The sequence below is a fragment of the Gymnogyps californianus genome, chromosome 2, assembly GCF_018139145.2.
Source record: "Gymnogyps californianus isolate 813 chromosome 2, ASM1813914v2, whole genome shotgun sequence".
NCBI lineage: Eukaryota > Metazoa > Chordata > Aves > Accipitriformes > Cathartidae > Gymnogyps > Gymnogyps californianus.
Window position 1 is genome coordinate 4413853 of NC_059472.1, and position 16240 is coordinate 4430092.

Consider the following 16240-nt stretch of genomic DNA (forward strand, 5'->3'; position numbering starts at 1 on the left):
AGCAAGAGAAGGCTGGAAAATTATTTCATTTCAACCAATTTCAAGCTTATAATAAACTAATTCTGCAACTGTAAAATTTGAAGATTTATTTGAAGAAATTGTCTGGATTTTCAGTAGATGATATAATAATTCATGTGGACAACAATCTAGTTTTAACTTCAGAAACAGTATTTCCCAGAAACAGCTGGTTAGCGGCCTGGGCTCGGTGGGTTAAATAAATAAATCTTTAATACAATATTTAAGTAAATAAATAAGGAAAAATGTTATCTATTTCAGACAAGTTTGAAGTCTGTTCTGATACCTTCATTTAGAAAAGCAGATCTGATATGTTCTGCGTTAAGGGAGGTTCTTATTTTTCATTTAATCCTGTCCAAGTTAACAGGAGTACTTGAGGAGTAATGTTTCACTGAACTTGGGGCACAGTGAGTAAATCTAGTGCTCTGTAAAACCAATTAAAGACCCCTTTTCTTAGGGACTATTGTTTGGAAAATGCTGTCTGTCTCCGTTCCTTTTCTTGAATTGGAAAACAGATTTTATTCAGTCATCCTGTGTCTAGTATGATTTTTTTAAATGGCAACCTGCTGATTACTTCTATTAATAAAATTTTACTACATTTAAGACACTTGCATATGTGAAGGGAAAACAGAAAGGTATTAGCATTAAATTTTAATGTACTAGTCACAGAGTGTAACTTACGCTTTTGGAAGAAATCTTATAATAGATAAAAGATTAGTTACAATAACATGATAGCGTTTCCGTCCTTAGATATGTATATTCAGCTCGCATGCAAAAATATAGGGGAGATTTCTGGCCTCTTGTTCTGCTAGCTCAAATTTGAATCTGAAAAATCTCACTTATCCCTGTTCATTGCACTTGTAAAGTTCTTATTCTAGTGACTGTGCAGCATCCACCTCTTCTCGAATGCTGCTTGCTACTAGGTATTCCTGAAATATCACAACCAGCCTGTATTTATGGAAGATGTATTTATGGAATGGAAGAGATATGTATACATATAGGATCCTATTGCTCAGATGTAAGCAATTCAAATAAGACTGTCTTTAAAAGCTGATTTACTGTGGGATTAATCCAAAAGTGTCATCTAAAATAGTGTTTGCGGCTCAGTACACAAACTGTTGCCAGTCTGATATATCCTCACTGGTTTGTCTCCTTATACGAAAACAAAAGATCAGCAAAACCCTGATATCAGGCCTTTTCCTATATTCATTTTGTAAAATGTCTGGAGTCTTTGCTGGTTGCAGACACTGAAACTCTTCCTTTTGATGCTAATGTTGGTTATGAGATGTTTCAAAACCTTGTGTGTAACACCAGGAGAGGGATTGGTCTGGCAGGCCTCCAGAGGTCTCATCCACTGTTGATTATTGAATCCTGATTTCAGAAGGGAATAAAATTATCTTAATTTACCACCAGTTTTTCAGTCAGTTTATGGGCATGTTTATGTATGAGAAAAGGTTTTAATCAATATTTTCCTTCAAATTCAACTTGAAGAGCTATGTTGTGAGTAAGTTAGAAAATAGACATTTAAGCCTGCAAAATATAAATATTATTCTAATTCTGATAATGTTTGTCTGTAAAAATAGATTTAAAATAGAGCAAGCATGAGCAGACATAGAACATAACTCTGAATCTTCAGCTGTCACTGGCCTTAAAAACTAGATGAGGACATATATCAACCCTGTAGCCTTTCGGGGAAAGGTTCATTTGTAATCTTCCCATTAAGCAATGCACAATTCCCAGTTTCCCAGTTGGAAGGAAGGCATACTAGTCCTTGAGCAGGCCTATACCTAATGTAGAAGCTTAATTTTAAAACACTTCAGCTGCTTTCAACCCACTAAGAACTTGTATGAGTGACAACGTCTGAGCACCACATGTTGCTGTGGGGATGCACTACGTTGTAAAAATACCATTTTCGAAGTAAGTCATGGCATTTTTAATACTAGTGAAGCTTGAACACCTAAAGCTTCTTTTCAGGAGAAAAACGCTTGCAGCTTCTCTGGGCTGCCTGTAACTTATGGAAAGGGTATTGGAAAAATACACCAAAGCAAGAGAAGATGAAAGATGCCGCCTGAGCTAAGAGGCCTCCTTTGGGCTGTCTCGGTGCTTCTCATTTTTCAGTATTCAGAGGATAAGCAATCAGATGGTAAAATCTGTTTCTGATTTTCAATACATGTGTGCTGTTTAACTCGGTTTTAAGCCCTTGATATAACCGATTGTGAAGCTAATATGTAAAATCTTTGTTTTACTTTCCTTTGTAGTTTGAGTTCAAAATTACAGCCTGTCTTTGCTCTGTAAGAGCCACAAGAAGTCCTTTATTTGGCTTTCCAGGTTGCTTGCTTGCATAAGCCAAGTGTGGTTTTTAGGCATATATCTACTTGTTTCCTCTGCTTTTGCTAAATATTGTCAAGAGTTTACCATCCTCAATAATGCAAAAAGTTTACAGTACTATTCAGTTAAACTTACTATCTTTTGTTGTAATTTTTGTGTGATTTAGCATAGTTTAAAACAGATTAAACATTTCCTAGGCGCATTAGATGTAAATGTTGTGCACTAGGTATCTTGATTATAATAATAATTTAACATTGAAGCTTTGAAAATGTAATTTCTTAACTAAAGATATTTTAGTTAATAGTAATTTTCTCTAAAGCAGTTTTGCTAGAATTTTAAAGGACAGCTTTTGGTGGGTTGTACTTGGTGGGCTCTATTTCAGTTATTTCTCAATAATGTCTTTCAGGAAAATCCAGCTATGGCTGTTGCAATCAAAACCTGTAAAAACTGCACCTCAGACAGCGTTAGAGAAAAATTCTTACAAGAAGCCTGTGAGTATTAAAATACTTCTTTTGGGGTAGCTTCTGTAACTGGTCCTTGCAAAGACTGCAGCCATCTGTGCCCGAAATTTCTGATAGTAATGTAAATCTTTTATTAATATATAGCATGACCTTTTCCGCTCCTGCAATATGTGCCAGGAAGACTGCTTTACATCCTTACATTGCGCATGTATATGAGTATATGTGGGTTCTTTGATTTTCTAAATTGAACAGTGGTATCTGACTCCTGTAAGGCTTCAGAACCAGTTTTGGAATATTGGAGATCTGATCCTCTATTTCCTTCTTTCTCCTTAATGAATTAAAAAAAACAGAGCACTTTTTTCAGTGTATTACTTTAGAAGGTCAGGTGGTTGTCTTTGTTAAGAAAGTTGCTAAAAATGTTATGTCTGAGCGCTCTGTTTTGAAAATTCAGAATTAAAATTATGATAGAATAAACCAATTTTCTAAATAATTGCCCACAAATATTGCATTCCCCAAACGGTACATTTCATATATGGAGGAAGGCTTTTTGTTGAGATGAATACTAACAGAAAACTTCTATAAGGATGTTGTAGTTACTGATTTCTATACTGTTTGGTTTTGTAAGCAAATTAAGGTATGAGACTTAGGCCTTAATTTTTGCCTATTATCCTCTACTATTGTATATCTATAAATCTCGTAAAAGTGTTGTATTATATCAATAAATTATTTGGTTATAGCCAGATGTTACAATATACTTTTATTTACTATTCCTTTGTTCAAGGATTTTTTCTAATTTATCAAAAAATCCGTGTTCATAGCTAATGGCTTCTTATTTTTGGATGTCAGATTTTTCTTAAATTACTGTAATTTTTTCCATTACATTTCTAGCTGTTGGAAAAGTAAATGCCATTGCTTATAGTAATAACTTAGCAGTCAAAGGTAGGCTGCTGTCTCTTAACAATGTAGAAAATAATTGCTCATTGAATGTTCCTTATTATGCTTTGAGCTTGACAGATTAGGAAATGCCAACATAGTAGACAGATAAATAGTGCTTTTCAATTTTAATTTAATAGTTTTGCCATTTCTTCTTTCTTTTTTTTATTCTAATTCCCATCTGTTACCTTTCTCTTGTTTGCGTTCAGATTGCAAACTCTCTCAGAAGATACCTCCTCCTAGTTGTTAAGAGCACTCTTGAAAAGGCCCAAATCCAATATCTGGAGCGGCAGAGTTATTTCACTGAATTAAGAAATTTATTTCCTCATATTTTAATATTAGGAATATTAAAATATTAGGAATATTAAAATATTCTTGGGTTTTAGTTGTTTGCTTGTGGTGGAGTTTTCAATGCTGAAAAGATTTAGTTTTGATTCTTGCAAGGAGGAGCACCTCAGAACAAAAAGTAGATGAAAGAAAATGTTGTTATGAGCAGCACCTGTCTCTTCATTCCTGTCCGCTTTTGCGTAGCAGTGTATTACTATTAATGCATTTGTATATGCTGAAATACAAACCACCTCGTTTGGGGAGATTTTTATTGATCTTCCACTGGCTTTTTGGTAAATTGCTCCTTTCTGCAAGTAGTTCATTCCTCTTCTGGAAGCTGGATGGCAAAACGATGTAATAATTCTACTACCTTTCTGAATTTGTGAGTTTGTCAGCTAACATTGATTGAATTAATTTCTAGGAAGTACTTTCCAACAATGGAGTATTTTATGTTTAAAACTGGTAAGACCATATGATATAAAACTATTTGTGTTAGTTGCTTTTCCATTGCTTTGATAATTAAAACTGTATTCCTGCTTCATTTTTACATCAATGAAGCAACATTTCCATATTACAAAACATTGTAAATTGCTTTGAGTTAGATTAGGACAAGAGAACCCTAAAGCTAAATAATTGGGGGTTGTTTGGAATATACATTTATTTACCAAGATTTTAATACTAATATTGGGTTCAAATAAACTAGTTTAGCAATGCATACTTTTTCGAGGTGTCAGAAATAGCTTCCCTCTCTGAAATTCCATTTACTTCAAAAGGGAAGAAGGGAATTGAATTATTTAGGAATCTAGCTTCAATTCTGTGTAGTATTTTAGCAGTTTTTATTGCCCATTTGACATTTCACCACATTATTTATTCCTTTTTATTAATGTGTTCAGCTATGTCATTGATAGGGATGTTTGTTTTACTGATTTTTTTTCTCTATTATTCATAACACATTAATATTTTAAAGAATACGTTATCTTAAGTTTGCCCATGTAAGTTTCTTTGCAGGAAAATATGTTACTGAACTATTATAACATTAGGTCTTACAAACAGCGTTGTCCAAGGACTTTTCTTGGGGTTTGTGGTGTTGCAAGATGTGTTGGTTATATGGCTGCTGTGTACCAGTGTACAGAAGTAGAACTCAGAGCTCATCGGAATAGGAATCCAGAAACACCTGCTGGTTTTAGCTTGTGATTAATTAAAAGCCAAAAGATAGCATTTTTTATTCTTGCCTGATTTTAGGTGAACTGAAGCAGACTTTCCAGTTTGGTAATTACCATTTATTTCTATTGACACTACAAACTGTAAATGTAAAAGAGATACTACTTCGAGATTAAATTAAGGATGTTTGTCATGCATATGTTAGAACTTAATCAGAGGACTGATGTTTCATTTAACCTACCAAATACATCTCCCCAAAACATTAATAAACCTTGAGTCAGTCGCCAAGGCGAGTAGCTCTGGTGCTGGCGCAATTGGCAGCAGAGCGCTCCAGCGCGGTGCACAGGGGGGTCTCCTGAATCAGGGAAACCTGAGGGGTGCGGAGAGACCCGTCAGGAGCCCGCAGCTCACGCCACAGCGGCTGAGGAGACCTGGGCGGGGCCAGGAGCGACGGCGGGAGATTTAAATGTGGTGCAGTTGCCACTAGCACTCACTCGCCAAGGTGATCACCTCTGTGCTGACACGTTCCGCAGCAGAGCGGAGGATTGCGATGTACAGGGGGGGTTCCCGAACCGCAGCAACACCAGGGTTGTGGAGGGAGCCGCCAGGAGCCGGCAGCTGCCACGAGAGCGGCTGACGAGGCTTGAGCAGGGCCAGGAGCAACCACAGCCAACCCCTGCACCTGTACAAGGCAGCCCCTAGGGAGTGCTAGTGACCAGGGCGGGCAAACAGGGCGTGGCACAGCAGTTTGCGCCGGAGGGCACACAGGGAGGGCAGCCTTCGGAAAACGGGCTATTTTCTTCTGGGAGCAGAACGGAGGTAGCCTCCTGTTGAAACAAAATGGTTTCCACCTGCCGCAACTACAAAGCTGTGACTGAAACCCTGGTGTGACAAAACCTCCCTGTGTGGATGCCTACACCCGGACTGACCCCCCAAGAACTGAAAGAGCTGCCCAGACCCAAAGTCGCATCGAACTCCAGAACCTGGAAGTTCCCCTAGGGTCCAAAGGCAGAGGTGGATGTCATGGGTGCAGGTGTGCCCAGCTGGAGGAACTGTTCAAGCAAGTGGCTATGTTACAACAGTGGCTTAACAGGCAGCGCAGTATCTGGGCATCTGAGAGAGAGATTGATGTGTGGTATTGTGCGCTGTCACAAGCTGAGCGACAGCCCTGCCTTCAGACTTTGCAAAGGGAAGGTTAGCTTGCTTCCAGTCCTGAGGTAACAGACTCAACCAACTCACAAGACAAAGGAGACTAGACTCTTGTCTCTGCTTAGGGCAGGAGGAGGAATCTTCCCCTTCCCCCTGAAGTGCCCCTATGTAACTGGTACGATGCCCTGGGGCTGGAGAATGAAGAGTAAGTAACGGGCAAGAAGGCCAACCGTGTGAAGCTGGTCCAGCAACCCACCTGCGTTAGAACTGGTGCCACCAGAAAAGTATGTAGGGTGTTAGTAATTGGAGACTCCTTGCTGAGAGGCACCAAAGCACCCATTTGCCACCCAGGCAATATCTCTAGAGAAGTTTGCTGCCTGCCTGGAGCTCACATCTGTGATGTCATGGAGAGGCTGCTGAGCCTGGAAAAGCCTGTGGACTATCACCCGTTCCTACTATTCCAAGTAGGGTTGAATGATGCTGCAACGAGGCAACTCAGAAATATCAAAAGAGACTTTATGTCCCTTGAAACAATGTTAAAGGGATTGGGAGCACAGGTGATGTTCTGTATCCTCCCAGTCGGAGAAGGGGGTTCGAGAAAAAGAAGACAAATTGAACAGGTGAATGGCTGGCTGCATAGCTGGTGCCGTGCTCAAGGTCTCGGCTTCGACAATCTTTGGCATACCTTTGAGAAACTGGGCCTGTTGACAGCTGACGGGACTCAACTGACCAAGTGGGGCAAGAGTGTCTTGGGCAATAAGCTGGGTGGACTTACAAACAGAGCTTTAAACTAGATTTAGTGGGGGAAGGGGATGGTGTTCTAAGCACTTGAGAAGAGCCAGGGGCTGCTGAGGCATTAGGAAGCAACAGGGAAACACCTGTGAGTTGCCTCAAGGGAATTAAGGCGAGCTCCTCTAAAAAGGGGCTGTGCCCTATAGCCCAGCTGAAGTGCCTCTATACCAATGCACACAGCATGGGAAACAAACAGGAGGAGCTGGTAGCTGCTGCTCAGTTGGAAAACTATGAACTGATTGCTATCACAGAAACTTGGTGGGATGAATTGCATGACTGGAGTGCTGTGATTGATGGCTATAAACTATTCAGAAGGGACAGGCAAGGAAGGAGAGGTGAGAGAGTTGCCCTCTATGCCAAAAATGGGATTGATTGCACAGAGCTATCTTTGAAGAACAGCAGTGCGCAGGTTCAGAGCTTATGGGTGTAAGTTGGAGACCAAGCCAACAAAGGAGACTTTGTGGTTGGTGTCTACTGTAGGCCACCCAATCAAGAAGACATTGATGAAGAGTTCTTTCTTCAACTGCAGGGAGCATCATGCCCACAGGCCCTGATCCTGATAGGAGACTTCAACCACCCGGACATCTCCTGGAAAAGCGACACAGCGAACTGCAAGCAGTTTAGGAAACTACTGGAGTGTGTTGAGGACAACTTCTAGCACAGATGATGGAGAGCCCAACCAGAGGAGTGACACTGCTGGACCTGTTGCTCACTAATGCAGAAGAACTTATCGGAGAGGTCAAGACTGGAGGTAGCCTGGGCTGCAGCGATCATGCCCAGGTGGAATTCTCAATCTTGAGGCGTACAAGCTGGGTAAAAAGTAGAGTGAAGACTCTAAATCTCAGAAGGGCAAACTTTTGGCTCTTTAGGGTGCTAGTGCATGGGATCCCTTGGGAGACTGCCCTCAGAGGCAAAGGAGCGAATGAGAGCTGGGAGATACTTAAAGACAGTTTTCTTAGGGCACAAGAGCTCTCAGTCCCGATGTGCAAGAAGTCGGGCAGGGGAGGCAGGAGGCCAGCTTGGCTAAATCAAGACCTTAGCCAAACTAAAACACAAAACCAAAATGCATAGGCAGTGGAGGCAGGGATATACATCCTGGGCCATAGGGATATGGCCTGAGGGTGCAGGGAGGGGATCAGGAAAGCCAAGGCACAGTTGGAGCTGAACTTGGCTGGGGACGTGAAAAATAACAAGAAGGGTTTCTTCAGGTACATAGGACAACAAAGGAAGATGAAAGAAACTGTACCCCCCGCCCAGTGAGCAAAACGGGAGACCTGGCTACAAGTGACATGGAGAAGGCTGAGGTACTCAACAACTTTTTTGCCTTAGTCTTCACCGGCAAGTGCTCTAGCGATGCCATCCAATTCACAAAATCCAAAGGCAGGGACTAGGAGAATGAAGTACTGCCCACTGTAGGAGAGGATCAGGTTCGAGACCATCTAAGGAACCTGAAGGTGCACAAGTCTATGGGACCTGATGAGATGTACCCAAGGGTCCTGAGGGAACTACACATGAAGTTGCTAAGCCAGTCTATCATATTTGAAAAGTTGTGGCAGACTGGTGAAGTTCCCAGTGATGGGAAAAAGGGAAACAAACCCCCCATTTTTAAAAAGGGAAAAAAGGAAGACCCGGGGAACTACAGGCCAGTCAGTCTCACCTCTGTGCCCGGCAAGATCATGGAGCAGATCCTCTTGGAAACTATGAGAAGCCACATGGAAAGTGAGGTGATTGGTGACAGCCAGCATAGGTTCACTGAGGGCAAATCGTGCCTGACAAATTTGGTGGCCTTCTGCAATGGAGTTACAGCATTGGTGGATAAGGGAAGAGCGACTGAGGTCATCTACTTGGACTTGAGAAAGCGTTTGATACTGTCCCATACAACATCCTTGTCTCTAAAATGGAGAGACATGGATTTGATGGATGGACCGCTCGGTGGATAAGGAACTGGCTGGATGGTCACACTCAAAGAGTTGCGGTCAATGGCTTGATGTCCAAGTGGAGACCAGTGTCAAGTGGTGTCCCTCAGGGGTCCGTATTCAGACCATAGAATCATAGAATCCTTTAGGTTGGAAAAGACCCTTAAGATCATCGAGTCCAACCATGAACGTAACACTGCCAAGTCCACCGCTAAACCACGTCCCTAAGCGCAATGTCTACACATCTTTTAAATACTTCCAGGGATGGTGACTCAACCACTTCCCTGGGCAGCCTGTTCCAATGCTTGATAACCCTTTCGGTGAAGAAATTTTTCTTAATATCCAACCTAAACCTCCCTTGGTGCAACTTGAGGCCGTTTCCTCTTGTCCTATCACTTGTTACTTGGGAGAACAGATTGACACCTGCCTCGCTACAGCCTCCTTTCAGGTAGTTGTAGAGAGTGATAAGGTCTCCCCTGAGGCTCCTTTTCTCCAGGCTAAACAACCCCAGTTCCCTCAGCCGCTCCTCGTAAGACTTGTTCTCTAGACCCTTCATCACTATTATTTAACATCTTTGTTAGCAACATGGACAGTGGGATTGAATGCACCCTCAGCAAGTTCGCGGATGACACCAAGCTGAGTGGTGCGGTTGATATGCTGGAGGGAAGGGATGCCATCTAGATGGACCTTGGCAGGCTTGAGGAGCGGGCCTGTGTGAACCTCATGAAGTTCAGCAAGGCCAAGTCTAAGGTCCTGCACCTGGGTCGGGGCAATCCCAAACATGGATACAGGCTGGGCAAGGAGTGGATTGAGAACAGCCCTGAGGAGAAGGACTTGGGGGTATTGGTGGATGAAGAACTGAATATGAGCCAGCAATGTGTGCTAGCAGCCCAGAAAGCCAATCGCATCCTGGGCTGCATCAAAAGAAGCGTGACCAGGAGGTTGAGGGAGGTGATTCTGCTCTTCTACTCTGCTCTGGTGAGGCTCCACCTGAGTACTGCATCCAGCTGTGGGGACTCTAGCATGAGAAAGACACAGGCCTGCTCGGGCAGGTCAGAGGAGGGCCACAAAGATGCAGGGGGCTGGAGCACCTCCTGTATGAGGACAGGCTGAGAGAGTTGGGGTTGTTTAGCCTGGAGAAGAGAAGGCTCCAGGGAGACCTTATTGCAGCCTTTCACTACTTAAAGGGGGCTTATAAGAAAGATGGAGAGAGACTCTATGTGGGAGTGTAGTGATAGGACAAGGGGTAATGGTTTGAAAGAGGGTAGATTTAGATTAGATTTTGGGAAGAAATTCTTTACTGTGAGGGTGATGAGGCACTGGATCAATCACTCCCAACCCAAACCATTCTATGATTCGTATGTCTTATTGCGTAAAATATACTGTGACTGCGCTGCTGTGACTGAAAAGTTAATTAAGTCCATGGAAAATAAAATGAGATGTGAACATAATGATTAAATGAGATTTTTGTCTATGTCATCAACTGACACATATTTTTTCCAGACATTGAATTACACATACTGTTTTCTCCTTCCTCCTCTTCCAATAGAAAGGCACAGGGTAATTGGTCATGCACGGGATTGATAGGTCATTATGTTAACTTATGTTATGCTCAACCAGAGCAGAAGAGCCAGAGAACCTGACTTGACTTGTACCTTCCACAGCAATTTACTAAAGCAAGCAGTGTTTCATACTGCCCGCAGAACATTAAATGACCAGACGTTATTGCTTGCAGGCAGTTGTTTCAAGTCCTGCAGAACTGTGATTGTATTTTCTGGTCATAGACTAAATGCTTCTTAACTGACTTTTTTATTTTTATTTTAAAAAAAGGTTTTATGTAACACACCAACTTCTTTCTTTTCCTTTTAGTAACAATGCGTCAGTTTGATCATCCTCACATTGTGAAGCTCATTGGAGTTATTACAGAAAACCCAGTTTGGATAATCATGGAGCTCTGTACACTTGGAGAGGTATGACAAATCCTCATGCAACTGTGGTCGTCTCTTTAAGCTCACAGATACCTTTACAAAAGACTGAAAAACTCACTTCTTGGTACTAACGCACTCTCCTCAAATGTGTTATCGTACTTGTTTGTAGAATTATGGACTCAGAAACAGCAGTGGCAGAATTTGATCTAACTCCTCCACAGAGGGAACTGCATCAGCTCATACCAAAGTGATTTAATCATAGTTTTCAGAGAATTCAGTTGCTGTTCCAGAGTGAGAGTATGACCTGTGTCAAGATGATGATAATGCGATATCATTTAGAAAGCATTTGCAAGCATAACTTCTAGAAGTGAAATTATGTGGTACATCTTTTATTCTTCCTGAGTAATACTGTATTTTCCCTTGGAACACTCAATTTCTTCTGGTTTTTTTTATGTACGGTCTCTGCAGCAGAGACCCTAGATAAGATTACTTTCCTCATTATTATATCTTTTGGATGAGTGGTTTAAACAAAACTAGACCTCAGTTTTTATAATCAATTTGGTTTTGAACAAGTATTTCTGAAAATGTGAGCTGAAGTGATATTTCATACTACATTGTAAGATAGTCATTGTAATTATCAAACTGCAATACGTTGTCCAAGAAAAAAGGCAGAAAAACCTGTAGTGGAGAAGTCATTTTCTGTCAAAAAAATTACAGATTTCCTTTCCAGTGCCCAAATCGCTTTTCAAAGCCTTGTTTTAATTTATAAGGAGACTCTAGTGCCACCTTCCATTAGATACTAACTGCCTTATACTGGGAATATAGCTTATAAAAATTCTGCATTGCTATTGGCTACCATGAGCTAAATCCAATTATTTTAGCAAATGTAGATTAAAATTAATGCTTCCAAAACAATACTGATCTAATCTGTGTTCGGATTGGCCACATACTGTTTTGTTCTGAAATTTAGGCCAAAAACGTGCGCAGTTCTGAAGGGAAGAATGCATAAAAAGTCCAGGAGTGCTTTACTCTGGAACAGCAGCAGCATATGCTCTCAGTCTTCAAAAGGAGCCTGAAAGCAATGCACAAAATTTTTTTTTGGTTTGGCTAACAGTTTTCATGTAGAAAAAACTGCTTGAATTTAACCCAGAGTCAAATTTCTTCATGGCAAGTGATTTTCTTTTCTCATCCAGTCTTAAGGGAAGGCGTGCCCATTGATACTCATGTAAGCTTTACAATTTGAGATATGCCTTGTTCAAATTTGTTTTGGTTTTTTTTTTTGTTGTAACTTCTTTCCATTTTTTCCTTCTTTGTGCAAAAAGTTGAGATCGTTTTTGCAAGTAAGAAAATACAGCTTGGATCTGGCCTCTCTGATACTCTACGCTTACCAGCTTAGCACAGCACTTGCCTACTTAGAGAGCAAAAGATTTGTACATAGGTAAGATTTTATACATATATGTATGTACGTTTATATTTTTAAATGCAACTACTTGAAATTTTAGGGAATCTGAGGTGTCCTAGATTACCAGAGTTTTTGACTGGCAATATTCTGGCTATTAGATGTACTTGCTCAAGTGAAGACAAATGCTTACAACACATAGTTGGATTCTTTGAAGCCAATGAATGTGTAGCAGCAATACTTTGAAAGTCGTGAATTCCACTTGACTGTTTTATGTCAGTCTCCATATTAGTAAGTCGTTTTTTCAGATGCTGCCACCAGAATTACGCCCTTTTCAAGAGTGACACCTGCTGGCTCACTCCTAGATTGACTCAGGGTTGATGGCAGATTTTAACCAGAACAGATTTCAGCTGAGTTGTTGCTTTGTGGTTACAATGTTTTTTAAAGCTGTGAGTCACCTGTAATCTTCCAAATACAGAAAAGCAAAGGAAGGAGCAGCCAGCTTCTTAAGTAAAAAACAGGGAAAACAAAATATTTATAAAATACAAGTATTTGCTTAACCAGAAAGTAAACCTAAATTTCCTTCTAGGTGTGTTTTGAATTTGATTCCCTTGAATTTGAACGTGAGCTTTCTAGGGAGAAGAGACTGGCTTTAGCCTCTTATTGTATGCAATTAAAAGTTCACAGCACTCCCAATTATCATGTACCATTTCATTTTGAACTTGAGCATTTTATTTGTGTTTAAATACTTATGTTCAAATTCTGTGTGTTGTATGTATCGTAGATACAAACACATATATCTAAGTATTAGGTTTGTATATGTACATAGATATGTATATAAAACCATTGTAAATAACAGACCCTTACAATTGTTACAGATACTTGAATTTTGGCCAAGTAGCTGTTTGTTTTAACTCTAGCAATAAAATTTCAAAATACAACTTATTCATACCATACTGAAATGGGAGAAAGTAGCACCACTCAGTGTGCTGTACTTAGTTCACTGCTCAAAGCTGAATCTGTCAATACCTAGTCAAGCCTGTTGAAATCCAGAATCAGCAGACACGTAAGGCGGGTTGTCTTACCTGGGAAACTGCAAGAGAAAAATGCCTTAAAAAGTCTTTTCATAATCCCTGTGGCATCACCAAAAACTGAGCTCCTTATTATGAAGCCTCTTACAAAACTGAGATCTTAAGCCAATTCCTTACCTTTGCAGGGCCAGGAGGCAGATTTTTCTTATTTCCATCAATTTTAATTGCCGGAAATTGTTAGCCTGTGATGTTTAAATAGATGAAGATAAAACTTTTTCCTCTGATGTTGTCGTTGACGGTTATACTTTCGGACAACAGTTATTGCTTATAAGGATCAAATGTACTGCAGCATTTCTGCAAGCTTCTCGGAATCAGAAGACGAATATGTAGTCATCTTTTTCTATACGTGCACATCCAAACCATGACTAGAAAAATAATTCAGTCTTTTCAAAGGTGTTTGATACTTCTGGGTTTTAATAACTCTTTTCAAAGGCTATTTCACCACTTTAAGTTTTTAAATGACTAGAAATAATGTCTCCTGTTTGGCAGGGATATTGCTGCTAGAAATGTGCTGGTATCTGCCACTGACTGTGTGAAATTAGGTGACTTTGGTTTATCGCGATACATGGAAGACAGTACTTACTATAAAGGTAAGTTGACACACTGCATCCTTCTTGCAGGCCAGTTAGAACACAATTGCTTCTCACAATGCTGAGTTTGTTGTCAAAAGGAATTAACCAGATATTCTTGGTCTAGCTGTTGTATAAAAAGGCAAACTATTCAACAATAAAATAGATGGCAGTAAATTCCTACATATATGCTTAAGGAGAAGAATCACAAGGTCTGATTTAAGTTGCAAAAAGTAGGAAATTCATGTGTAGGTGAAATTCCACTTTTTAGGACAAGCTTATAGTGCTTTCTTCATGATTTTTAGAAGATTATCCACATTTGAGGCCTGTTTGAGATAATATTCATATTTGTGGCATAATATAGGTAGCCTACAGTGAGTTCAAGGTTACCTACAGATATATTTTGAGTTTGTGCTGTCATTGTATGCTGCATACTTCAGATGCCACTGGACGAGGGAGATTCAGTACAAAAAAGTCTTTGAAGCCTACTTTTCCCCCCATTTTGGATGGAATACTGATCTTAAGTGGCTCCAGCAGCTGTGAGATGTCCTGCAGTGCCTGATAGATGGGAAACACAGCAGGAGAATAGAGATTGCATGTGGGGTACCAAACAGTAGCATTTCAAATCTGGCATATATTATGAAACCATGTATTCATGAATCTAATCTTCAATATATTTCTAGTTTCAGTCACATATTTTTAAAATATCCTTTGTCCCCTTACACTCTATTATGTTTCCTCGTTTCATTTGTCTTGTATCACTATGAGCTACGTATCGTCATTTGAATTGCTGAGAGGAGAGGGGGAGTACTTCTGACATGATCATTTCTTGTTGTGCTTTTGGGGTTTGTGACAGTTTCAGGTTTGGTGCCAGTATGTTCTTAACTGCAATAGTTGCATCTTGAAATAAGAATTAACTTAAAATTTGAAGGAGCTCAATCAGTCTGAATATGTAGGCAAAGTGCTGCTCTTCTCTCTAGATAGAGGACTACCAGCAGAAGTGGTCAGACAGTACAGAAATCTCTTGTACAAAATTTGGTAGTTGAAGTGCTTCACCAGAGACGGGTTTTGCCTATAAATTATTTCACTGAAAACAAAATCTGTGTTTGAGCTCAGTAGTAGGAATAAAAGCCTGCCTTGTCTTGCCTTCCCTGTAGCTTCCAAAGGAAAATTACCTATCAAATGGATGGCTCCAGAGTCAATCAACTTCCGACGGTTTACCTCAGCTAGCGATGTGTGGATGTTTGGTAAGTGGATACCAAATGGTGGGGTTTCTTAAGTGTCCTATTGGAGAAGTTCGATGTTTCATTTTAACTACTGTAAATGAATAATTTCCAGATATTTGGCACTATTTTTACTGTACTTTCTGAAAATCCGGTTTCCTCCAGCATATTTTCCGTCTCTGTATTTTTCTTTCATTTTTCTACTCAGTAAGCCTAAAGTTTCATGTGCCTTTTTGCCTCTAGTAAGAAGCTGACAGAAATGAAGGTACAAGGAAATTAGGTCATAGTCATAACGGAGATGATTTTTTTACTGTTGTTTTTCCCTCTGATTTGTTTTTGTTATACCATTGCTATTTGCTGTTTCTATTTTGTATTTTCACTTTCATGGTGATATGCCTGCTTCCTTGCTTAATGCATAGATCAGCCTACATGATGTCCTGTTTCCAGATCTTTAATGCTAGATTCCCACTTAATTTGTTTTTCATAGCTCCTGCTAGCTTACAAAATATGACCAGAAACTGAGTAAAAATAAGGGTAAATGGGAATATCCTGAAGCCTTGATCTTTTTTCCTAAATATGCAAGTTTTTATATGAATCTGATCACTTGTGCTCAAACTGGTCCAGACTGCTGGTCTGGAGAGACAGAACAAAGATAGGCTGTGTAAAGGAACAAAGGTGATGAGACGTGAAATAAGAGCAGGACAGTCAAGTAAGAGTTCACCCTCTTTACAAAATAAAAACTGAATGTTTTTAAGTGAAGGGTATGTGAATTTTAGCAGGTTTATAATAGTTTGAAGAAAACCCTAGTACAGTCAGAGTTAGAAAAATGAAGTCTATGGAACATTCTGGCCAATCCTAAACTGACAGACCATTTTTCTCTTTGTGCTTTTAACATAGTTTCAACAGAAACTGTTTTATTACATAGTTTCAGCGCAAAAAATTTGGACC

General features: G+C 40.1%; 1 protein-coding gene across 6 annotated transcripts in view; it reads left to right on the forward strand.

Moving 5' to 3' along the window:
• The window catches only part of PTK2 (protein tyrosine kinase 2), a 167148-nt gene that overhangs the window by 112279 nt on the left and 38629 nt on the right, over positions 1–16240 (forward strand). For all 6 annotated transcript variants that reach the window (XM_050891983.1, XM_050891979.1, XM_050891982.1 and 3 more), the window contains 5 exons: positions 2750–2834; positions 10952–11052; positions 12333–12448; positions 13990–14090; positions 15227–15316. In XM_050891983.1, coding sequence (XP_050747940.1) covers positions 2750–2834; positions 10952–11052; positions 12333–12448; positions 13990–14090; positions 15227–15316 — 493 coding nt within the window. The remainder of the gene's footprint in view (positions 1–2749; positions 2835–10951; positions 11053–12332; positions 12449–13989; positions 14091–15226; positions 15317–16240) is intronic.